Source organism: Amblyomma maculatum, chromosome 1 (genome assembly GCF_055883805.1).
Source record: "Amblyomma maculatum isolate TAMU_Amacu chromosome 1, ASM5588380v1, whole genome shotgun sequence".
NCBI classification, from domain to species: domain Eukaryota; kingdom Metazoa; phylum Arthropoda; class Arachnida; order Ixodida; family Ixodidae; genus Amblyomma; species Amblyomma maculatum.
Genome location: NC_139344.1, coordinates 295,754,181 through 295,780,418, shown reverse-complemented (window position 1 = coordinate 295,780,418; position 26,238 = coordinate 295,754,181). Strand labels below are relative to the sequence as shown.

Sequence of the window (26,238 nt, the reverse complement as noted above, 5' to 3'; positions counted from 1 at the left end):
CTACCTTCTGGTGGTGCCCGTCAGCCTACGCTCCTCTGTTTTGCGCGTTATGCACGACGACCCCACTTCGGGACACCTGGGATCTGCGCGGACGCTCTATCGCATCCAAGAACGTTTCTCCTGGCCCCGGATGCGTGAAACCACTGAGAAGTATGTGGCTAGCTGTGCTCAATGTGCGAGTCACAAACGCCCCGCCGGTACTCTTCCTGGTCTTCTTCATCCGGTGACGCCTCCAAGATCCCCTTTTGAGAAAGTCAGGGTAGACCTCTTGGGACCCTTTCCCAAGTCTCATTCTTGCAACCGCTGGATCGTCATCTGCACACCAAGTCTCCCTCTTCCTGCTGCACTTTGTTATACTGCGCCATGGGCCTTCCCGGGTGTTGATCAGCGACCGAGGGCGTCAGTTCACCGCTGATGTTGTCGAAGAACTCCTTCGTTTGTGCCAAACGCATTTCCGACATTCTACCCCGTATCATCCGCAAACAAATGGGCTGACCGAGCGAACCAACCGGACACTCACCAACATGCTTTCAATGTACGTCGCCGCCGACCACAAGGACTGGGACACTGTGCTACCATTTATAACATACGCATACAACACCGCCCAACAGGAAACAACAAGTTACAGTCCATTCTTTCTCCTCTATGCCCGGTCTCCTCGACACATCCTCGACACCATCCTCCCGTTCTCCACAGATGACGAACCTGAGATTGCTGAGATCCTGTGCCGGGCTGAAGAAGCCCGCCGGATAGCCCACCTGAGAACTCTCGCCTCACAAAAGCGCTCGAAATCCCGCTACGACGACCACCATCGCCAAGTCACCTACCTCCTTGGAGATATGGTCTGGCTTTGGCGTCCACTAAGGAAGCGTGGCTTAAGTCAGAAACTGCTCGCGCACTATATCGGTCCCTATGTTATCCTCGAGGCAATTAGTGACCTCACCTATCGGATTGCGCGCCTTACCAAAAGTGGCCGACGTTCTTCACGAACTGAGCTTGCCCACGTCGCGCGTCTGAAACCCTGTCATCCTCGTGCTGACGATTGACTCGCCCGGAGGGCTTCGCCTGCGACGGGGGAAGTGTTACGGACTTGTTCTAAAACAGAGCACGGAGGAAGAAAGAAGGAAGAGGAAGAAGAAGTGTGCGCGCCCGTTCGACCTTTGTCTTGTGGCACTTGTGTCGTTCCGCTAGCCGTGTGTACCTAGCGTACTGAACCGACTAGAACGTCTCCGTCGCGACGCTAAAGGCGTAACAATATAAATGTAGGGAATAAAGTGTGAATTTTTATAATTAGATGTACTGCATGCCAACCAGCTCAATTTTGACAAATCTGCCAGCCTGTAGTTTTTGTGAAATAAATTTCAATAATGAGCAAAAAAAAAGCCAGGCCTATGTGTATAGCGTGGCTCAATCCCTAGCGCCTGAAATTACGCGTTTTATTTATTAATTGCTTTAACTAGCTTCCCTTCATTCCGATGCTCCTTTGACGACTTCATTTCTCGAACCTAGAATCACTATTTCCGACGGACAGCAAGGATTTTTAATTTCAACTTTATTATCTGGCTACATACTTCCTGTAGGATCCATTATGCCATGACCAAGTGAATGGATGGATGGATGGATGGATGGATGGATGGATGGATGGATGGATGGATGGATGGATGGATGGATGGATGGATGGATGGATGGATGGATGGATGGATGGATGGATGGACGGACGGACGGACGGACGGACGGACGGACGGACGGGCGGATGGACGGACGGACGGACGGACGGACGAATGAATGAATGAATGTGTTTTGTCGTGGTCGAAGAAAGACACGAACTCAGGCAGCCAGGAACGGAAGTGAAGTTTTATTCACGGACGCCTCAGCTTATATAGCCCATGTCTTGCGCATGCGCCCAAACTGACTTCAGATATGACATTCTTCCCTTCTTAGAGAAAAAAAGTGCCATTTAATTTTTACTCTGCTTCTTTCTGTAATCTTCTGTAGTGCATCTGTCGGGGGTTTTCGCACACGAGTGCTTCGTCGGTTCAGGTGACTGGTTGCCTGTATAATTAGGATCTTCTGCTTCGAGGTTGGACCCGGTCGTGTTGAGCTCCGGATGGTGGGTCGGGTGGCGGTTTTGGTGACGGCTCATCGTCAGACTGGCTTGGCTTTGGTACGGTTCCCCGAGTTTGATCCCTTGGAGAAGGTTGGGTTTGCACCTCGCTTCCACGCCTTGGCAATCTGGAAAAGACCTCTTGAGAAGAGAATTCTTGACAAATACATTTTTGAACTTCTAGCCTCCCAGACCGATATCTTCATTCCCTTGACATATTAACTGTGTCGTATTATTGGTGGCTTCATTCCACACTCTAGTTTTTCTTGGCCATAGGTAGTCAACGTGAGTGAACTGTAGTCGGCCTTGATCTCTTATCATGTATGTGAGTGGAGTAACAACTTGTTCGACCGTACCTTCCTACGGTCCCTCGGTACCTACGGTATCTCGTGTGGTCTTCATGTATACTTCATCACCTACGAAGAAGGATTCTGCGGGTCCTCTTCGGTCGTTGCGTTGTTCAGTGTCACTTCTTAGACGCTCAGCCATGTCCCCTTAAAACTTGGTTTTAGGAGGGACAGTGTAATTCTGGGCAAACGCTTCAGGAAAACTTCAGGAGATGTGCGCAAAGTCATTGAGTGCGAAGTGTTTCTACAGAAAAACAGGAACTTTTTCAAACTTTCTTGCACTGTACTCTTCACTCCAGCATTTTCATCGCTCAGAACCTATTTTAGGAGAGCTTCTTTAGTGGCTCTCACCAGTCACTCTGCGGCACCATTCGAAGCGGCATGATACGGAGGGGCCATTGTGCGTTTGATACCAGTTTTGCTCATCAAATCACTAAAGTCCTCCGAAGTGAATTGTGAGCCATTGTCGGTAACAATATCTTCGGGGAAGCCGTAGGCTGCGAACAATGTGTCCATCTTTTCCAGTGTCTTGGCCGTTGTTGATCTCATGGCGAACAATTCAATCCACTCAGCCTACGCGTCTACGAAGACTAGTAGATGTACGCGTCTTTTACAGCATAGTACACTTGAATCCTATCCCAAATTTTTGTTGGTAACCTCCAGAGTTGTAGAGGCCCTGCCGACTTTGCTGGACGGGTACCTTCACAAACTGGACAATTTCAAATAGTTTCTTCTATGTTTTTATTCGAGGGAATGCCATCAGACGTACGCCCTCGCCAGCATCTTCATGCGAATCATTCCTGGGTGAGCTTCATGTAGCAACAAGAGCACATGCGCCCTGCAAGTTTTCTGGCATGATCACCCGATTGCTCCAAGTCAAGCATCCCTATTCTGCCGACAGTTCATCTCTGCGTAAGAAAAACGGTCGCAGTTCTTCAGAGCAATGATCTCCATCCCGAACGTAGCTTAAACCGCGTGTTAGTCGATAGCCTCGCTTCGTTTCCCGAGCGACTTCTTTAGCTGTTAGCGGGGTTGCATCAAAAACAGCCAAACTCTCCGGCTCATGGTTGCTTGAAGCGGTCGACAGCGGTAGTTGTGATAGTGCGTCAGTGACTTCCATTTTTTTGCTGTTCTAAAACTTGTGATCATACTGATACGCTGTTAACGACAGCGCCGACCTCTGCATCCGTGAAGCTGCTAAAGATGGCAGCGGCTTGTCACACCCAAGAAGTTCGATAAGCGGCTGATGGTCTGTGTAACTTGCGCCCATACAATTAACGATGGAACCGCCGCAACACAAATATGAGCGCGAGCGCTTCTTTTTCACCTTGAGCATAGTTTCGTTCGCTACTCTTTAAAGTGCATGAAGCGAATACGATAGGCCGCTCAGTTACGTCTGGCATTTCATGGAAAATGACAGCTGCCAGGTCGCAAGCGGACGAATCGCAACTAAGCCCGATTGGTTTTGCGACGTCGAAGAAGGCTAGTACTTCGCTGTTCACAATCATTTCCTTAGTTGCTTCGAATACCTTCTTGCACTGTTCCATTAATTTCCACTTACGGTTTTTTTGAAGAAGCTCATAAAGAGGTGCGACCACAGTTGTCAAAATCCGCAAAAACTTGCCATGGAAGTTTAGAAGACCCATGTAGGCCCTCTGTTCTGTGATGTTACTAGGTTCTAAGGCATCCCGTATTGCTTTTACCTTTTCAGCGGTAGGATAAAATCCCTCCTTCGAAACCTTGTGCCCTAGGTACACAACTAAATCGCGAAGAAACGTGCACTTTGCCTCTTTTAGCGTGATGTTGTGATCGCTTAATTGCTTCAGGACTTTAGCGTTAGTGTTGTAGCAGTCTTCTGTGCTTCATGCCTGTGATAATGACGTCGTCTATGTAGCATTCGACGTTAGGAATTTCTTCCAGACATTTGTCCATCATAGCCTGAAACAAGGACTGTGCACTGGCAATTCCGAATGGTAGCCTTTGGAATTCGTACAACCCTTGATGCGTATTTATCGTGAGCAGTGGCTTAGATTCTTCCGTGAGAGGAACTTGCTGGTTCGCAGAGGATATATCCAGCACACAAAATACTTCACCACCAGCAAGCATCGAGTACAGGTCCTTAGGAAGCAGTAGCGGGTATCAATCCGTCTTGAGTACTTGATTGACTGTTACTTTGTAGTCTCCATATAGTTTTATTCCACCAGAGCGCTTTGGGACCGGTACAATGGGAGTAGCCCACTTGCTCGTTGCTACTTTCTTTAGAATGCCTTGACTTTCCAGCTTTCGAAGTTCCTCGGCGACTGCGTCTTTAGTAGCGAAAGGCATAGATCTGCCTTTACAGAAAATAGGCCCTTTAACACTTTCACCTAACACTTAACTCTTTCACCTTCTTGTTGCGTTCGCTTGTTAAACTTGCAACGCTCGGCGATAACGGAATACTCTGAACTGTAGTGCTCTTCTAGTACCTTCTGTATTTCTGCCAAGGTCTTATAAGTAGGACTGTCAGGAACTAAAATTTTCTTGAGCTCCTCATATACTGAACTGCCTACTACGTTCAACAACCTCAACTTTGTTTCCGGAATGTGGTTAAGTGCCACAAAATGTTCAAGCCTCTCAAAGGAGGACTTGATATTGTCGCTTCTTGGGTTTAACTCTGGCATGCTCCCGAAACGTTGCGTAGCCCCTGGCTTTGCCATAATGAAATGAATGCTTGCCTTCTGTTTGTGGTCCGATTGTGCGTTCCGCTTCAGCCGCTGTGCTGGTGGTTACTTCGGAATCGTGGCATCCAATCCCATCCTCGTCGCCATTGTTTTGTCGTGGCCTAAGAAAGACACGAACGCAGGCAGCCAGGAACGGAAGTGAAGCTTTATTCACGGACGCCTCGGCTTATACTATAGCCCTTGTGTTGCACATGCGCCTAAACTGACACCGTATACCACAGAATGAATGAATGAATGAATGAATGAATGAAGTTAGGAGCATCCCCTTTGAAACGGGGTGGTGATAGTCATCACCATTCTCAACCATTTTTATGCATTTTTTAATTGGAGAATTCGCCAACTTTATCGACTTTCCTTTTACTCCTGGGTTATCTTTAAATACCAGTGTTTAATTTCGATTTAGCTTCCATGCGTCCCCTTCCTGCAATTTATCCACCAATCTTCCAAACGTTTCTTGCTTACCACTACCGCTGATTTGTTCACGCTTTTTGTTTCCTCTAAATCCCAGAGCCTCGGCTGGAGTGACTATAACCGCATCGACATCTAGGTGAGAACTGCCACACTCCAGTGTAAGATGTTCAGTTGTTTCTGGGAATCTACCGCACATAGCAGAAGTTTCATCTTCTTTATTAAACTTCCCTCTGTAGCTTCAGGTTGTAAGGCATGCTGATCTGGCTTCAAAAAACAGGCTGCTGCCTATTGAGTCCTCATAGAAAGTTTCCCTTTTAATCTGAGTTTTTTATTTTCTATATATGTCTATGGTCGGCTTCTTTTCCATTGCAATATTCCAATATTTAGCCCCTGTGTTCTTTACCAGTCGTTTATTGTTTTTTATTTGTTCGTCCTGCCCTCCTACATACATAGTTTTCTAGTCCTTTCCTGCCACTAAGAGTCAGTGCCCTTTCGGTATAAGTATTCAAATACTTTTGCAGCCCACCTATTGTCCAAATTCCTGAGTCATTCTTCGTACAATATTGTGCTCTGAGCCTTAGAGCAAAATATTGTACGAAAGCACGAGGGGGCCTCTCGTGCCTCCAAAGAAGCCTAGCCCTGGTGTCCCTGTACAGCTTCGTTTGTAGTTTTGCCTTGGGCTTTAAGTGCTAACCTTCCAACACATCTTTGATTTATTTCTAAGAATGTAAGATCTAAGATCTATGACGCAAGGTAAACTGGATGTCGTCAAGCGAGAAATGGACAGATTGAACATTGATATCTCGGGTATCAGCGAGCTGAAGTGGACCGGAATGGGAGAATTTAATTCCGGCGACCATTATGTCTTTTATTGTGGGCACGAATCCAAGAGAAGGAATGGGGTCGCTCTCATAGTAAACAGAAGAATGGGCAAAGCAGTGCTAGGGTACAACCCTAAAAACGACCGAATGATTTCACTTCGGATCCAAGGTCACCCTTTCAACATAACAGTTATCCAAGTCTATACACCAACCACTACTGCTGAAGAAGCTGACGTTGAGAGATTTTATGCTGAGCTGCAATGCCTTTTAGACCGCACTCCATCATCAGACGTCCCTTTTATCATAAGAGACTGGAATGCTAAGGTGGGGAGTGAAGAAATATCCGGAATTACAGGCAAGTTCGGTCTTGGTGAGCCAAATGAAGCTGGGCAGACACTAGTAGAGTTTTGTCAAGAAAACAACCTGACCATAGCGAATACTCATTTTCAACAGCACAAGAGGCGCATGTACACACGGACTTCACCGGACGGTCTGTACAGGAATCAGATCGATTATATTCTTTGCCGGAAGAAATGGAGAAGCGCTATACAAGCAGTAAAAACAAGGCGGGGGCCGAATGTGGCACCGGTCATCAGCTTCTTGTTGCCAAATTTAAGCTTCGATTGAGGAAAACGCAAAACACTAGAAGGCCTTTTAGGTATGATCTGGATCAAATTCCATCAGAATATGCTGTGGAAGTGAGGAATCGATTTCAAGAATTAGATCTAGAAGACAGAGAGGCTGAAGAGATGTGGAGTGATGTTCGAGATATAATACAAGAAGTTGCTACTAAGGTAGTTCCAAAGCAAAAGAAATGCGAGAAAGCAAACTGGTTATCTGAAGAGGCTTTGCAAATAGCTGAGGAAAGGAGGATGGCAAAAGTTATGGGGAAAGAGAAAGATACAAGGTTCTCAATGCGGATTTTCAGGAAATAGCAAGGAGAGATAAGAATGCCTTCCTGAACATACAGTGTGTAGGGCCCGTGGCGCGCAGCGCATTCGAAGGCCGCGCCACTTCCCAATGCTCCATGCGCGGTGCCTGTTTCCCTCTCCCCGCTCGCTCGGGGATAACCGGTCCCGCGCGAGGGGGCTATAAAAGAAGGCACGCGCCCCCGTCTCGCCCGCTCTTGGTCCCTGCCACTTCGTTCCTGCTTCGCGCCTGGAGCTTCTGCACGGAAGACGACCGGCAGGCTGCAGCCACCCGGACGACGACCTAGCACCGACTTCGACGATCCCTGTGAGATTAAACATGTTTGTTATACGGCCCACTGTGTGTTTGTCGTGCGCATCCCTCGGGCAGAGGAATCGCCCACAACTGGCGCCCAACGTGAGGCTGAATTAGCACCCATGTGGACGATTTCTCTGCCAACGTGGCAGCGCACGGCAACACGACGGGCCGGTTCTTTGTATGTTAGACGCGACGCTATTTTGAGTTTAGGGCTAGCGTGTGTGCATATGAGGCGGAGTGTAGTATAATGGTGCTTGTACAGTATTTAATTTTGTTTTGGGTTATGTGTGTGTTTTTAGTGTCGGGCGGTTCGTGTTTTAATTTTTTTTGTGCATATGTTAGTTTGATGAAGTGTTTAGCCTTTGTGAATAGCCTAGTTCTGCGGCTCTCGGCTGGCCTTAGTTGTTGAGTGCAATGCCTCCTAGAAAAGACGTGCTAGATAGGGCCGCCGCTCGGACGCCAGTGCGTCCGGAAGTGAAGTGAGGGACGCGGCAGTGTCTGCGCAGGTTACCGATGCGGCCGCCCTGATGAGGCAGATGAACGAAATGTTGTCGGTGTTCACCCGTCAGCTCGGTTCGGTGGCTAGCGCCAACCAAGCCATAGCTGCGGCGACAGTCTCGTGTCCGCGGATAAATGTAGAGGTTCCCTCCTTTCCCGGCTACACGGACGTGAAGTCAGTCCACGAGTTCTTGCAAGAACTCGAGGATTATCAGACGGCACTGGGTTCCCCAGACGACGTGGTGCTAGCGCAGGTAATCCCCGTGGCACTTGTTGAGAGCGCGGCGCGGTAGAGACGCTGCCAGCCGGCCTTCCAGTCGATGGCTGACTTCACAGATCGCTTCCGCGCCGAGTTCTTGCCGCCCGATTACGAACGCCGGATGCTTGAGGAGCTAGCGTTGCGCATAGCACCCAGAGGAGAGCCTCCTCGAGTATGTACGCGCAATGCAGAAGCTCTACAAGAGGGCAGATCCCACGGCAACCGATCTAGAACAGGTCACGCGCGTGATGAGGCAATCCCATCCGCGCTTCAAGCCGTATTTGCGGGGACGTGGTTTTGCAAACCTCGAGGCCCTAGCACAGGAAGCGAAGGTAGTACAGGCGGATTTACTCGCTGAATTGCGCTACCAGCCACCCCCCAGGCCAGCCGAATCGCTAGAGCCGCGATGCGCCTGGGCCGGAGGCCGAGACTCCGTGCCGCGCGCCAGAGGCGCAGACGTAATGACGGTAGGGCAGGAAAGGCAAGCAGAAGGCTCCGCGATTCCTCGCGCTCTTGACCCGTACGCGTTCGAGCAGCGGCGTCGAGCTGGGCTCGCCAGCGACGTCCGCACAGGCGCGGAGAGAGGGGAAAGACGTCCCCAACCGCTTCGTGGAACGCGGCATCCCCCGACCGCGCGGCAGGTGAACGATCGGCTTTGCTGGAATTGCAACCAGCCGGGCCACGTGGCACGAGAGTGTCAAGCAAGGCGTATGCAGGGAAACGCGGACTGCCGGCGGCCATAATTGGTAACACCAGCCTGTCGCCGTCGGCGGGAGAATTTCGTGGTAGCCACGGCGGAAAATGGGAAATGTACTCCCACGCCGCGTCACCGGGCGACCGCCCCGGGGGCGCAGAGGCTCTTGCCCCCCTCGCCTGTAGAGCGCAAGGAATGTTGTCGCGCTCGAGCCCTTTTATGCTAGTGCGGTTAGCTGGTCAAAGCTACTCGGCACTCATTGACACGGGCTCAACTCTGTCACTGGTCGGTGATGATGTGTTCGAGGCCTGCCGTAGATGTAACATCCGTGCCAGGCCAGCCGAAACCCCTTTGAGCTTAGCAGCAGGGATGACAAAAGCGGAGGGGGCGGTACGTCTTCTCCTGCGTTTTGACGGCAGGAAGCGGAGGCATCGCTTCGTCTATCTGCCTGGCTTAGCCATACCAATTATTCTGGGAAGAGATTTTCTTTCGAGCGAAGGCATTGTGCTTGACATGGGGGAGAACAGCTATCGCTACAGCCCCTTCACCCCCTCATTCCCTTTGTTAGCGCACCCAAACAGGAATGCGTCGCCCAGCAAGCGAGCGTCCACGCTTTTGTGGCAGACGGCTCGCCCGCGACACTGAATGGTAGCCCATTAGAAGCAATTATCGCGTCCTTCTCAGGAACCGGTAGTCAGCGCCGAAGGCTCGTGGAAACTTTACTCCCGTTTTCGGATTGCTTCACAGAGAAACCAGGCAGAACCGACTTGCTTCAGCACGAGATCGAAACGGGTGATGCGCGCCCTTTCAGATGTAACCCGCGGCCGTTAAGCGCGCATAAGAGACAGCTTCTTGACAGCGCCCTTGACGAGATGATAGATACCGGCGCGGTGAGACCCTCACAAAGTCCCTGGGCGTCCCCAGCGGTTCTAGCGCCAAAGAAAGATGGTTCGGTCAGGCTGTGTGTTGATTATCGAAAGCTCAACTCACTGACGCCTACGGTTGCGTACCCTTTAGAGTTGATCGAGGCTGTGATGTACGCGTTAGGGAACGCAAGGTTTTTCACAGTCCTGGATGCAAGCAGAGGGTACCTGCAGATTGAGGTGGCGGAAGGTGACATTCAGAAAACCACATTCACCTGTCATCGCGGGCTCTTCGAATTTACTCGACTCCCGTTTGGTTTGTCTAATGCACCGAGCACGTTCATGCGATTGATGGACATCGTGCTGGGTGATGCAAGGTTCAACTACGCGATGGCGTACCTCGACGACGTTGTGATATTCTCACAGTCGTTAGAAGAGCATCTCATTCACCTGAATTCCGTTCTTGAAAGAATGAGACGTGCGGGTATAACGATCAATCCAAAGAAAGTGCAGTTGGCATCAAAGAGAGTGAACCTCTTGGGATTTGTGGTTGATGATGGCACTTTGAGACCGAACGATGACAAACTGCAGGCAATTCTGAACTACCCCTGCCCGACGGACGTGAAAAGCTTGCAGAGGTTTTTGGGAATGATTGCCTTCTACAGACAATTCATCCCTAGTTGTTCAGAGCTCGCTAGGCCGTTGAACCAGCTGTTGCGGAAAGGCTCGAAGTGGGTCTGGGGCAAGGAACAGAACGACGCTTTTGTTGCCTTGGCTCGCGCGATAGCGAACACCGCTAGTTTGCGCCTCCCCGACCTGAACAAGCCGTTTGTCTTGCAGACAGATGCTAGTGATGCCGGTGTAGGAGCTGTTTTGTTGCAGGAACACGAGGGCAAGCTGCGCCCTGTCGCGTTCGCTAGCCGTACGCTCACATTGGCGGAGCGGAATTACTCCGTGACCGAAAAGGAATGCCTGGCGATAATGTTCGCATTGTCAAAGTTCGACATGTACCTAGACGGAGTGGTTTTCACCGTTCAGACAGATCACCAGGCACTTTCGTGGTTAAAGAGGCTGAAAAACCCCGCAGGCAGACTCGCGAGATGGGCGTTGACGTTGCAACGTTACGCGTACGCCATTGAGTACCGCCGGGGCAGCATGAATAAGGTTGCCGATGCGTTATCGCGCGCACCGTTGAAGGCTGGCAGAAGCGCAGAAGAGGCGCAGACCAGCATTGCTGAAAGCGGCGTCGCCGCTAGTGGAGAGGAGGAGAGGGCGGACGCGAGTGTCGCGCCCTGCGTAGTTAAAAAGAGAAAGGAGGCGAACAGAGTTGCCGCCCGGTGCTGCGAGAGAGAGAAGGCGCAGCAGCTGGTGGCGGCGACTACTCGCCTGCCAAGAAGCGAGGCAGAGAGAAATCTGTCATGGGGAGTAGCGGTCAGTAGGGAAGAGCTAATTGAGGCCCAGAAAGCAGACGGTCTATGCCAGCGGGGGCTGACAGAGCTTGCGAGTAGTGCAGCTGGCACCGGGAACGCTTAGGGCAAGTACGACGCGTATCTGCTGGGCGATGACGGCTTCCTGCTCCGCTAAATCCCCCACTTGATGACGAAGAGGCGATCGCATCCCCCTTCCGAGTCGTGGTCCCGAGGAAGTTGCGGAAACGATTCCTCCAGTACTTCCATGACTCAGCGCTGGCAGGCCATGGCAGCGGCAGTAAGACTTACGATAAGTTATGCCGTGTCGCGACCTGGCCAGGTATGAGAAAGGATGTGCTGGGTTACGCCCGTACATGTCCTGTTTGCCAGGTAGCCAAGCCTCGGGCGGGGAAACCCGCTGGCATGATGAAGCCGGTAGTTAGCAACTATCCGTGGCAAGTGGTCGCGTGCGATATCATGGGACCCCTCCCTCGCTCCTCGCGCGGACACCAATATATCCTGGTAATAACGGACCACTATTCCAAGTGGGTTGAGGTTTTCCCCCTTAGGAAGCTTGTGTCAGAACGGATTTGGGAGAAACTGTTGGAGACATTCACTCGTTTCGGTTTCCCTTTCGACCTGATTACAGCCACTGCCTCGTACTTCACAAGCAAAGTCTGTTGATTCCTGTCGGGCGCTTCAAATCCGCCACAGGAAAACGAGTCCCTACCACACTCAGAGCAACATAACCGAGAGAGTGGATCGGAATGTTAAGAGTATGCTGGTAGCGACGACCGAGCAGCACAGAGATTGGGACGCACGTTTGTCCGAACTGGCTTTCGCCACTAGAACAAACGTGAACAGGTCGGTGGGTATGACACCTGCTTACTTGAATTTTGGGAAAGAGATCGCTTTTCCGCTAGAGAACGCCCTACTTGACGCGGCGGGGCCCGCGCCCCCTCCGCTTACGCAGTACGCGGCAAAGCTCCGCGAGCGCCTTGAGGCAGCGCAGCGCGCGGCTCGTGAAAACCTCGATGTCGCGCGCATGGAGCAAGCGGATCAGTACAACAAAGGTCGTCGTCACGTCGTTTTCAACACGGGCGACTTGGTACTGAAAAGAACGCACCCGCTTAGTAACGCAGCGCGTGGTTTCGCCGCGTCGCTAGCGCACAAGTGGGTTGGACCGTTCGAAGTCACGGCACGGACTACGCCACTCACCTACCAGCTGCGGTTGTTGGCGAGCGGTGAAACCGCTGGTCCGGTGCACGTCGCAGACCTGAAAGCTTACCACCTTCGCAAGGACGATAACTGCGAAGCGGGGGAAGCTCAAAGCGATGCAGCGATCTCCCCCAAAGTAAGGCGTACAGGTAGCAACCCGGTTCGCAACCGACGCTATAACCTAAGGCCAAGGTAGTGCACTACTTTGTCGAACGTCTTTGCTTCTTTCAGAATGCATTCTGATAAGATTTTGCAGCAGCCAGATGAACCACCGTCGCTGGGGCGGGAAACCTCACCCAGCGCATGGTACAAGGAGGGGCCACTTAAACAGGGGGTACCCCCCTAGTTTGTAGTGGTTTATGGCCCATTATTGTGACCAGCGCGGCCATGCTGGCCGTCTTCAACGAGTCTGGATTGGAGCCCGCTGCCCAGGCCTGGAGTACGGGCCTCAGGAAGCCAGGTGTGCCCGGGGCGGAAACGCCTGCTGCAAAGGGTTCCCAGTGCATCCAACACGGCGCCACGTGGAAAGGGGTCAACGATGTAGAGCCGCAGCTCAGGGCCGCTGCCAGGCGTATCCGTGGCCGAGCCCAGCTGCGCTGTGACCCCGAGGATGTGGCCGCTGCCGGAAAGGGACCAGCCGGAACAGTCCCGCCATGCCTGCTGCTTCTCCCGTCCCACGGACCAGCTGAGATGGCATCCCGCCAGAGCCTGGCAACAAGCCTTCATATTTTACACCGACCCGGGCTCGGACATAGACATGGCTCGGCTGTTGGCGGAGCCCGGGTCGGACGCTGAGGGGGGGGGGGGAGATATAGGGCCCGTGGCGCGCCGCGCATTAGAAGGCCGCGCCACTTCCCAATGCTCCCTGCGCGGTGCCTGTTTCCCTCTCCCCGCTCGCTCGGGGATAACCGGTCCCGCGCGGGCTATAAAAGAAGGCACGCGCCCCCGTCTCGCCCGCTCTTGGTCCCTGCCTCTTCGTTCCTGCTTCGCGCCTGGAGCTTCTGCACGGAAGACGACCCGCAGGCTGCAGCCGCCCGGACGACGACCTAGCACCGACTTCGACGATCCCTGTGAGATTAAAGATGTTTGTTATACGGCCCACTGTGTATTTGTCGTGCGCATCCCTCGGGCAGAGGAATCGCCCACAAGTGCCAAGCAGTTGAGGACAACAGCCAATTAAGGAACACAAGAGCTCTGTATAAGACAATCAAAGATATCAAAGGAAGCTTCTGGGCTAAGCTGGGCGTGATAAAGGACAAACGAGGCAAGGACCTCACTGAAGCCTCAGAGATAAAGAAAAGGTGCCAGGAATACACAGAACTGTACAAGAAGGACCCGGATGTGCAAACCCAACATAAGACGGTTGTGATTACTGAGCTCAGGCCGGGCATCCTGAAGTGTGAAATTTAATGGGCCTTAGCCAGTCTTGCTAAGAACAAAGCTAGCGGAATTGATGGCATTCCAGCTGAGTTGCTTCAAAACCTCAACCATGACGCTGTTAACATTCTGCACACATTACGGCAGAAGATTTGGACAACCCTGCAGTGGCCACAGGATTGGAGGAGGTCAGTTTACATCCCGATTCCAAAGAAAGGCAGTGCCAAAGATTGTTCCATTTACCGCATGATCGCGCTTATTTCGCATGCTAGCAAGGAGATGTTGAAAATCCTCCAAGGTAGGCTGCAGCAGTGTGTGGATCGGGAGCTTCCGGACGTGCAAGCTGAGTTTCGCAAGGACAGAGGAAATAGAGACCAGATTGCCAACCTTCGCTGGATCACGAAAAAGCAAGAGAGTTCCAAAAACCCATCTACTTCTGTTTTATTGATTATGCGAAAGCGTTTGACTGCGTAGATCACAGCAGATTGTGCCAAGCTCTCCACGAGATGGGAGTTCCAATTCACCTCATCTGTCCCTCAGGAACCTGTATGAAGGGCAAAAGGCCACAGTCAGAACAGGGCATGCTCTTACTGATTGGTTTCCGATTGAGAAAGGAGTGAGACAAGGCTGCATACTGTCGCCCTGCCTATTTAACCTATATGCAGAGTGCATTACGAGGAAGGCTGGTCTGGACGAGTCTTCAGCTGTAGTGAATATTGCTGTAAAACGTATCAACAACCTTAGATATGCGGATGATACCACTTTAATGGCAGAAAGTGAAGTCGAACTCAAGAGACTTCTGATGCGCGTACAAGAAGAGAGTGTGAAGTTTGGGCTTAAACTGAACATTAAAAAGACAAACACCATGGTATCTTGCCCTATGAAGTCCTGGAGCATCAAGGGACAAGAAGTGGAAGCTGTGACAGATTTTCTCTTCTTGGGCTCCAAGATTACCCCGGAAGGAGACTGCAGCCATGAAATTAGGAGACGCCTGCTTCTGGGAAAGAGAGCTATGGTTAGCCTTGACCGCCTAGTAAAGAGCAGAGACATTTGTCTGCCAACCAAGATCCGTATAACTCGTGCTAAGGTCTTTCCAGTTGTGATGTATGGATGCGAGAGTTGGACTGTGAAAAAGGCCGACCGCCGAAGAATTGGCGCGTTTGAATTGTGGTGCTGGCGAAGACTCTTGAGAGTTCCTTGGACTGCCAGAAGATCAAATCAGTCGATATTGTCGACCATAAACCCTGACTGCTCAGTGGAGGGTCAAATTCTAAAGTTAAAGCACAGCTACTTTGGTCAACTGATGAAAGAGAGGAGTCGCTGGAGAAAGATTTGATGTTGGGAAAGGTTGAGGGTCGCCGGAGAAGGGGTAGGCAGTGAACGCGATGGTTAGATGGCATCCTCGAGGCAGTGCAGATGAAGTTATGTGATGCTAGGATGATAGTGAGAGACCGGAAAGCGTGGCGTGACATGGTCCATAGGGTCACGAAGAGTCGGACACGACTGAACGACTGAACTGAACCGCACCCCAACTCGACCTCTGCCCTTAAGCACAAAACCCGTGTTCCCGATGGTAAACCCAGATAGCTTTACTCCTTTACAAATACCTTTAAGTAATTCATATCTGTTGTATCCCCGTAATGCTATGTGTTTCATTAGCGCAGCATCTCTTCGTCTCTTCGTCCTGGTGGCCTGTTCTTGTTTTTCCAGGTAGCCATGTTTTTCGTTTATCCATACCCCGAGGTGTATATATTCTACTAGTCTTGGTATATCACTCCCTTGTATTATGTTGAATACTTAATACCCGACTTAAGTGATCTGAAGGTGAAACAGACTACATCTCCTTCGTATTTGCATATATTAACCAATGCTTGTAAATCTTCCTAGCTATTGGCTAATAGAACAATGTCGTCCGCATACATTAATTCTGGAAGCGTTCATTGGACGTCCGTTCCACCTAGCTTATATGAGAGATCTAAACCAAGGTTGCTTTCCTGCAGACTATTCCATATTCTTCACATAAATCATGAACAACAGCGGTGATGGCGGACATCCTGCCTTATTCCTTTGCATACGTCGACAGTAAACGTACTTCTTAACCCCTCCCATGCAATCATAATTTTATTATCTCTCTATATTTTCCTATAGTAATTCAATTACTTCTTGACCGGTGCCTTGAGATTTGAGTATGCTCCACAGAATTTCCATGTTTAGGCGGTCATATGCACCGCTTATGTTCAGAACGGCCACATACAGCGGTCTGTTTTCCGCCCTGACTATTTCTATGCATTGGGTTATTACGAAAATGCTATCATCTACTCGCCTACCATTCCTGAACCCGTTCTGCAGTTTGCCCAGTAGATTATTACTTTTTATTCATGCCTGCACTTTTAGTTTCACTGCCTGGATTGCCAGCCTGTACGCAACTGATGTTATCGGGATCGGTCTGATTTATTTAATGTTGTTTCTATCTCGTCCTGTATAGAATAAATTCATCCTGCTCAATCGCCAGCTGTCCCATATTTTTTTTATTTTTGATGACAGTTTGTAATGTCTTTAGCAACTTGTCCTTGCTTCTTGGACCAAGCGCATTAATTAGCTTGATTGGAATTTAATTCCTCCCCGTGGCTGTACACAGAGGAATATTTGTCTACGCCTTCTTCCAGTTAAAATGTGTGAATTTTCAGCTCCTTTCCTTTATGCTATCTGATACTGTTTCTTAATTTGGGGAGATCACCCCATGATCGTGCCTAAATGATTCGGCAATAACTGATGTACTATATCCTAAGGCGTCATCATCCTCTAGATATTTTTCCTCCGTGTCCGGAATCTCCTCCGGCTCCCTATGATTTCTCTTACCCAGGCAGCTTATATGGCTCCATAATTTCTGTGCCGTCTCTTTAGTTGAGTCGCGCAGATCGGTCGTGCAGCAATCAGTGTGCTGTTTATTTCATTCTGCACCAGTACCTGCACATCCAGTTTCTTTTTCCGATAGGATTTCCATTTTCTGTCTATTTCCTCTTAAGATAGCTGCGATTTTTTAGCTTCTCTATTTTCTCTGAAAGCCATCCGTCTTCTCTCGATTGCCTGTTTAATTTACTATTCCAGCAGCTTCGAGGAGTCCTCCTACCTTTCGAACAATTCGACTCCTTTACTTTTCCCCTTTTTGTACGCATGAGCTGTGTTAACCTATTATAATCCCACTCCGCCATAAGCTGTTTCTCTATCGTTTCCTTAATGCCCGATGTATTAGCTGTAGTTGTTTGTCGGTTAAATTTGTGTTTGTTCTTTGAGCTTCCCGGTTTTTACTTTTGACCACGTGGTCCATATGCAGGCTAATGCTTTTATGATCACTTTACACGCTCTACTTCCCTTCCTCGTCTATTTCCATCCCCGCGCGCTTATCGTAGATTCCTGGTGACATCAAGCAGTAATCAATGGTCGTTTGTCTATTCCGGAATTGTCACGTGATCTGGCCTTCACAATTGTTTTCTCTTCACAATAGCTAGGTTATACTCCTCACAAATTTCTATCATTAACTTCCCGTTGCCGTCGTGCATCCATCCTTCATATCAGCCAATAAAACTATCTCTGCCCCGTCTCTAAACTGTGTTATATCTTCATTGAGACATTTAACTAGATCCCTGTTTTCCTGTTTCCATTTGTCCTCTGTGCATAAATAGGCTACCCCTAGCCATACCTTCTTACTTATTATTGCTTCTGAAACCCAGACATGTTTTTGCAGGCTGGTTTTACCCTTGCCAATTGGTCCTTTCGTGTATCAGCATATCAACCCAACCATCCTCCTTCTCCGTTGTTGTTCAGTTGCACCTTTCCCAAACATAGCCTTCTATACCGGTGGTTCTTCGAGGTCCATGAGGTGTGTCTCGCACATGGCATATACACCGAATTCACCATCTCTGAACTGCTGTTCTATTTCTAACCCCTTCGTTCTCCTTCTGCCGCCTTACACGTTTTTGCAACGAATAAGGGAGTTAAATTTATTTTTCTTACCTTTCTTTCTACGTCTTCTCTGGTCGGTTGGTTGGTGTTCTTCTCCAGCCTGATATTTTCTGTTTCGCTGTGACGCCCTACACCCGAAACTATCGTGGACCCTCTAAAAAAGCTATCGCACGACCTGCCAGGCGCCAGCCGATCTCAGCGCCCACCTTTTCCTTGAAATGGATTCCATCTCGCTTAAATTCCTTACCAGGGCCTGCTCTGCGTACTTCCTTGTTGATATCAGTTATCTTGAAACACATTCCTCGGCTTGATTTTCTAATTTTCTGGTTGACCCTAGCCAGCTCCATTTTAATCTCCGGGTTCCTTCTGGTACCGTGCATACTACAGTCTGCACCCATGTACCTACTGCCCGCTAATATTCCACTCCCTGTGCCAACTGCTGCGCTACTCTCGCCTCATTATCTGTAGCACGTGATTTAAGGTCTTTCCGGGAAACACCCCTACCCCACCTCAGCTAACTTCTTTCACCCTTTCCCTGATAGCTAGGCTGCACCTTTACATGTTTGCGTCACCACCGACAAACACCAGCTGAATACGCTTTCTCTCTTTTCTTCCGGAATCTGTTCGCGGCCCCCCTTCTGACGCTGTTTATGCATGCCACCGAATGGCACACATCCGCACCTTTGAGACTGCTTTGCACCCCTAACGTAAGCGTATCGTACACAATAGGAACCGGAATCAGGCGGCACTTCGATAGCTCGCGCCGAGGCACACTGAAGTCTGCGCCAGCCACTGTGATTGCTGCTAATACAATGTGCAGGGCGGCCGAAAAGTATTTTAACGCATACTGAATTTTTCATTTTATTTCGTTCATAAGTCCACCATAAAGACGGCGCATGCAGAGAATAGTGTAGTCCGTTATTTACTGGATGAAGGCGCAGCTTAGAAGAGAACGAGAAGGAACAGAGAAAAGCGTTGACTTTGCCTTCAACGTGGACTATAGTGGCTTCCACGTGCATAGACACTATACTTGCCAAACTGAAAGATGCTTTCTGGTTGCAAAGTCACTCTAAGAAAGTCATGAACATTGCCATACACAGACACGCAGCCATTCATTGTAAAACATGTGACCCTTAAACAATGCTACCCTCTGTTCGGTCAAACAATTACTTTGTATTACCACCGTACTGGCCTGACCAGAGAGATTGTAGAAGCGTCACTGATAGCACGGTTCTATATAGAATGATTGTGTGAGCAAATCATTCGTGGCCATATCAAAAACAGAGCTAGATTTCTCGGCGTGAGGGACGCGTGAAAATTTTGTCGTTAATTTTTCTTTCTTTCTTTCTTTCTTTCTTTCTTTCTTTCTTTCTTTCTTTCTTTCTTTCTTTCTTTCTTTCTTTCTTTCTTTCTTTCTTTCTTTCTTTCTTTCTTTCCTTCTTTCTTTCTCCTTGTGAATCAGAAGTACATACATACTATCCGGAACTGAAGTGTGTGTTCGCGGATTGTAGCGTTTGTACTGCCCTCGCCTTATCCTCTTACTGCGCAAGCTTTTTCTACGGGACGATGAGCCAGCACACCTAAAGATATTCCCTTCTAAATTGCACTTTAAGTTCTGCACCTTACGAACATCACGGAGCGCGATGAGACGTCAGTCACACAGTAAAAATCCTGTTGAATTTCGAAGTTCTACGTTGGCGCAATGAATTATTTACCTCAGAATTTCACTCATGGGCACGCCAATTGAAATAACATCCCGTAGCTAGAATAGGATGTGACGTCCTTTTCTCGCACCTTTTTTCTCAATTTTACATGAAGAGACTCTAAGACGATAACTTGACACCTGTTCAAAAATCACTAACTGACAAGAACACCGCTCGAACTGTTGAATGCCTCGAACGTTGCTGCGAGCCCCCATCATATATCACCACACAAAAAAAAAAAGCAGAAACGTGTGCAAATTTACCTATTGCGACAGTAAAGCTAGATGACCCTGTTGTCTTTCCCCTTAAAAATCACGAACGTCAAACGCACGGGGAAAATGGCACGTTTTCCAAAATCAACTCCGCATACAAGGCTTGAGGTTCAGTACGACAAGTGTACCAGCTCGCCATTTTTGCGCATTACGGTATAAGAATCAGCAATTATTGAGCCCGCTGAAGCATATAGCAAGCGTTCCTGCAATACAGCCATTCCTAACTCCCAGAGCGGACGAAAGGCGGACATGCCTGCCTTTGCGATGGCGTCCTGCTTGTGGAGCGCGCAGGATGTCCTGAATTGGTGTAGCGCCGCTTCGCTCTGTCTGAGTCGACCCGTGAGTCGCTGGAGCTCCTCCTGGCTCCCAGACACCTGCGCGTCACCCATAATGTGAAGATCTGAGACTGAAGTTTTCAGCGCTGAAGCGTCAGCCACATTATAATTCGCGAAGCGACAGTGAAAAAGGACACCTATCGGCTGCTTCTGCCAGACTTTCCCAGATCATGGTCAGCAGAGCTGGAATCCCCAACTGAACGCAATATTTTACAAAATCCCATTTTCCATTTCCTTCGATGGACGTCCGCATGACGGCAGCATCCTACAAAAGCACCTAGAGTCCAGTCACAGAAATCACAAGGCCGTTAGCCCCGCTATCAATGATAACCACCGCCACGCACACTAACAACCCAGTGGCAGTCTCACGTAACCAAAGCTGAGGTTCGTTTGCTAGCGAACCAGTGGTCCGGTCGCTTACAGGAATACTTCAAAGCCTCGGATTCGCTAACTTACCAGTGCTAGATGACCAAATGAATCCAAAACGAAAAATAGAAGGATATGTATAGCGCAGCTTCGGATATTCATTGCAATTCAAGATCTTTGTTAATATCCCCAGGGTATCTGGTAAAAACGTCCCCGGAGCAAATGTCCCCGCAAATAATGGCCCCGGAAGAAACGTCCCCGAAAAAAATGTCCCTATTTGCGAAGTAGGAAAAATGTTCCCGAACGGGAACTGCAGTCTTACGCTTTAGGAAGTAGACTGCGTTTCCCCGTAGAGAGCTGCAATGATGACTGATGCATGTTAACTTTACTACACCGGTTTCACCTATAGGCTTGGAATTGACCGCGAACCTCGAACTGATGCGGGCATTCATAACAAAAAAAAAAGAAAAATGGTGGCAGCGGTAATACAGTGACAGCGCCTCACCTTCGCTTTGTTTGCGGGGAAAAAGCGAGCTGACCACCGGCTTTACTGGAGAAGCTTGGACGATGCTTTAGTATGGCCATGATGCACGACTAGTTAAGCCTGGTCCTGCTTACCTTATCACAATTCTAAACCCTCATCAGAACAGTTGAACCTCGTCGCCAGAAGGTCTGGAAAGTAATTATAGTGACGTCTTCTGCTTTGGCCGGTTCCCGGAGACAACCATACGCCGATCCGCATGTACCTATCTCATTGGGCAGTATTACTAAGCATATTAGACTAATGATTGCTTAACGAGCTGCGGAGCTCGGAACCTCGCAACGTATAAAGAGCCAGATGGGTTCATGCGTTTACGCAGTTTTTGTAAAAATTTCGGGTGCCCAGAACGACGCAGGTTCCAAATGATGATTACATTTGGCTCAAAACCGAGAAAGAATGGCATAAAATGTTGTTTTTTTTTGTTTTTGTTTTTTTTATGTGAGGTCCGGAAGAAATAATTTTCAGGGCCGGATTTTGTTTTGGGGACGTTTTTCCTACTTGCCGCTTCTTCAGGGCCCGTTTCTTCTGGGGACGTTTTTTCCGGGGCCGTATCTTCCGGGGACCTTTTTTCCGGGGACGCTTTTACCTACACCCTATATCCCCGGTAGCCTGAACTTGCTCCGCGATGCATGGAACCTGCCAAACCACCACTTTATTGAGGTAACGTCCAGCTAGGCGCATCTGCACAGTGCGTAATAAATTTTAGTCCTTCAGTGGAATTTTTGTTTTTTATTCTGCTCATGTACGTTTTTTTTATTGGTCTGCCCACTCTTCCCGAAGGCGTATCGATTAACGGATATATATGAGCTATTTTTCTACCATGTGTTTAAAAAAAAAACACCTACTATTTTTTTAAACAGTCATTTTTGAGATATGAAGACGGCTTCGGCGGCACTATTGCACCAGCGAATAATGTTCATAATGTAGTAAGATGTTTAACTGCTCTTTAAAATTAATTCTCTAACTATTAGAGTTAGGCGTCTGGTTTTACCTGCACATCTGCTGCTGATAGTAATATTCGTATCAGTTTTTGGAACATCGAAAACGCGATTACTCTCGATGTTGTGGCTCAATAAATTCTGGCAATTTCACCTCAGAAGACGTGATCTTTTGAAACACCCGGGATCAATACGGCCCCAGGGCCATCGATTAATGCCTCAACTCAATTTACACATCACCTTCTTTGTCCGACACGGAGTGGAGCATCAAGCATTGGTGAGCACTGCAGAGCAGACAATGTAGATAAGGTGACGTGGCGCCATTGAATGACGGAGACGTGTTTAGAGCGCGAGTTTTAGAGGGATACAACTCGGAAATTCACTGCCTATTCCGACCTTTAATCCCGATGGAGGTCAAATTAATATTGTACATTTTCTTTCCCATAAGGCTTACTGTAAATTTGTTTGCGGGAAAGGATTCGTCACACATTTCGATGGACACCTGAACAATGGCGTAAGTGATGGAAAGAAGGCGGCAGTGAAAGAAGAGAGAATGAGGTGCCATTGCGGAGGGTTAGGGAATAATTTCTACCACCTGAGGAGATTTAACGCGAACTGGCATCGCACATAACACAGACGCCCTTCCTTTCGCCTCCATCGAAACGCGGCCGCCACGGTCGAGTTCGATCGCGGGTACTACGATTCAGCAGCTCAGCAAATCTAGCAAATCTAGAATACATAATGTGGCATATCATTGGATAGTTACTGGCGATTTAAGTATAATTTGTACTCTATTTAATTAATTAGTGACATTATTAGTTTAAATATTTACCATTCACATATGTTATATTGTTTTCGTCTATCGTTTGAAAGCTACTGACGAAAATGTTATAGTTGCACCATTGCTTAGTTATTGCCAAGCCATGCAAAATAGACCTCATGCTTCATAAACTTTTTTTCCGAGTGCAACAACACTATTTTTTTTTCGAAAGCGTGCTGTTTTCGGCTCGAGATTGGCAAATTTTATTCAGTTGCAGCAATCAGGGCAATCGCAATTTGGAAGGTCTAAAAAGATGCGGGCTTACTGCATGACCACCGGATACAAATCTCTAATTGCCACCAGACGCTTAACATGGTTTGGTTTATGTGCTTAAACATCCGAAAGCGACTCAGGCTATGAGAGATGCCGTAGTGGAGGGTTCCGAAAATTTCGACGATCTGGGGTTCTTTAATGTGCTCTAACACCGCGCAGCACACGGGCGCCTATCTGGGGTTCTTTAATGTGCTCTAACACCGCGCAGCACACGGGCGCCTAGCTTGTGGCATCCACCAAAAAGTGGCCGTTGAGGCCTGGATTCGATCATGCATCCTTATGAACAGTAGTCGAGCGCCATAACCCCTGTGCCAACCCGGCTGGTCACCTAAATGTATTCGTTATCAGAAATTAGTCTACTAAGTTAGTTACGCTTTGTACTGTTTTCTCACGTCCGCCATAAGCAGTATTCATGTCTCAAAAAGCACTTTTCATAAAGAATCTTCCTAATCACCCTCTTAAGTATATGCTTGACCTTTTTACACTTAGAAATCAGATCGCAGCACTTCGTATCGTATAACGTGACACTATCTGATGTGACAGTAAAATATAAACTCAGCAAAAAAGTTTCCCAGGGCAGTCGGCGGCAGGCAACAGGGGCCTATCGTTCTTGTCCGGGATGCTTATATAAGGCAGACCAGTTATCGTTGTAAAAATCTCGTTTTTTGTAGCTCCTCGGTGTGAAGTATCACATTAACAAATTGTTCATAACATCTTTCTTACTTCAGGGGTGCCAACGTTAACAGGGACGCTATGCCGTCGCGCACAACCGACCATTGGCCAACAGCCGTTTGTACTGAAGTCAGACATCGCTTCAGGAACAAACGGTTTTCGAAGTAATCTATAGATGACCCTATTGAAAACCTAACGATACTTGTTCCAGTGGAACCATTTTGAGACGATGCTTACCTGATCATCCATCACTTTGAGCTCCTTGCCTCGCTTCTCCAGCTCATCGGAAAGAGCTTTCGCTTCCTTGCAGTATCTGGACGAAAGAAAACAGCGTGGTTATGCTGCTAAAAGGCACTCTTTGGGCAAATACGATTCTCCATTCACGCTTCCGGCAGTAAGCGACAGGCACATGGGCCTCCGGAACGGGCCAGTCAACCAGGACAACGTCCATGATGGAAGGCGGTGTATAAGTACGCTGACAAGCATGCGAGCCGCCTCGTAGTGCTCTCCGCCAATGTTGCGGTGCTGCCCTGTCTGCGGCAGCTTGTTGTTTGTTGCAGCTTACGTGTACGGTAGATGTAGGCTTCTCGGGTGCGAGTGAATAAAATGACACGAGCTTATCAAGGGCATTCGGCGGAGCAAATTGCTGATCGCGCTTTCGGAAGACACAGCTGTGCGGGCTTCGGCTCTGAAAGATGTTAAAACTACGCATACACGTAATTTTTTTGGGCACCGCGTCAGAGAAATTTTGCTCTATTGTTCATTGAACGGTATGCTGTGCTCTCGGATATTTCGGTACGGCCACTACGCATATAGAGTCGTAAAATTTTTATTTTACTCTGCTGTGGCCTTTCCATCGTTTTCTGTTTGGTTTGTGGGGTTTAACGTCCCAAAGCGACTCAGGGTATGAGAGACGCCGTAGTGGAGGACTCCGGAAATTTCGACCACCTGGGGTTCTTTAACGTGCAGTGACATCGCACAGCACACGGACGCCACTCCGTTTCGCCTCCATCGAAACGCAGCCGCCGAGGCCGAGATTCGATCCCGCTTCCTTGGGCACAGTACTCGAGCGCCGTAACCTCTGCGCCACACCGACGGGGCCTTTCCTTCCTTTTCTACGTTCGTGAATTGTTTAGTGTGAGTTATGAGCGAAAAAAAAAATATTACGAGGACGCTTAAGCTTCTACTTAAAGTTGACGAGACAGCGGATTTTAAATGTCCCCTGACCATGGTACGCCATTTTAAACAAACAATCCCAACGCTTCGATCAGGTATTGGAGATAGTCTCTGCAAAATATATACTACAGCGATGCATGTTCCGGACACCAGAAAAAAACAACAAATAAAAGCTCTCTCATGCTCCCCTTCGAAAGCCAGTTACACTGCTCTCTACTCTGGCTGTCGATCCGGGGCTGTAACAGCAATACCGATGCCTTACCCAAGATGGTGTAAACTGGTACGTCCCTCTGAATGAAGGGTGGGCGGAGACCACTAACTGTGTGAGCCGCTTGCTTGCCCATTTTGTTGTCGTGCACGCTGTTTCCCTGCTCCGACACCGTTCTTAAACCCCTCCTACAGCCTTCAACCAAACGCGGAGGAGGAAGGAAAGGTAATTTGGCTTCCGGAGGCATGACGGAAGCCAGACGATCAGAGAGGAGAGGAAGAACTTTGGAAGTGAATAGGAGGAGAGAAACACGACAGAAATGGTTAATTGCTGTGACTGTAACTGCGATGCTCATTACACATTTAAAAAATGTTTGCTGCCTTGCGTTCTGAGAGCGAAGCCACACAGCCACCGGGGAAAAATATTTTCAACCGAAGGGTGGACCATGGCCTTTTATTGCAAACGCATTTAGTGATGCATGATTGGTGTGGACACTTGTGGACAGGATTTGTGGACAGAGCGTGTCCGCCCGAAATGTCGATAAAATAAACATTGCCGCCACTGGGTTTCCAACCCCAACAGCTCCCCTTACTCAGGCTCGAGAGCACTATCGGAAACATTCATCATTTTTTAACGTTTTACAATAACATTAACTGTATATTAAACCAGCTCGCTTTTCAAAAATCGGCCACTCTGTAGTGTTTGTGAAATAAAGACAATAAAGACGAGAAAAAACTATGCTATCGCCTCGTGTAAAACTGCAACACCAGCAGAACACCGTCGTCCAACTACGAAACGCTGTCACGCTGCCCAGCGAACGTCTTCAGGAAGCTCCATCTGTGCGGACCTGGGTAAACAATTACAGCCTCTCCCTAATTGAACGATGGTACAAGCCACAATATTGAAATGTGCGACACCACGAGCTTTTCGTCTGCAAACAAGGCAGCGCGCTCAGTCGATCTCGAACGATGTTCGCGTCGAAGCGATCGCCTTCAACTGTGGGGCCTATAGGTTGTTCCGATA

General features: G+C 48.8%; 1 protein-coding gene across 1 annotated transcript in view; it reads right to left on the bottom strand.

The window, feature by feature from the left end:
* LOC146206840 (uncharacterized) overlaps nt 1–26,238 on the bottom strand; it is a 391,032-nt gene that overhangs the window by 199,808 nt on the left and 164,986 nt on the right. The window contains exons 6-7 of the mRNA XM_084587067.1: nt 24,069–24,144; nt 20,140–20,260 (exon numbers count right to left, since the gene is read on the bottom strand). Of these exons, the coding sequence (XP_084443193.1) occupies nt 20,140–20,260; nt 24,069–24,144 (197 nt within the window). The remainder of the gene's footprint in view (nt 1–20,139; nt 20,261–24,068; nt 24,145–26,238) is intronic.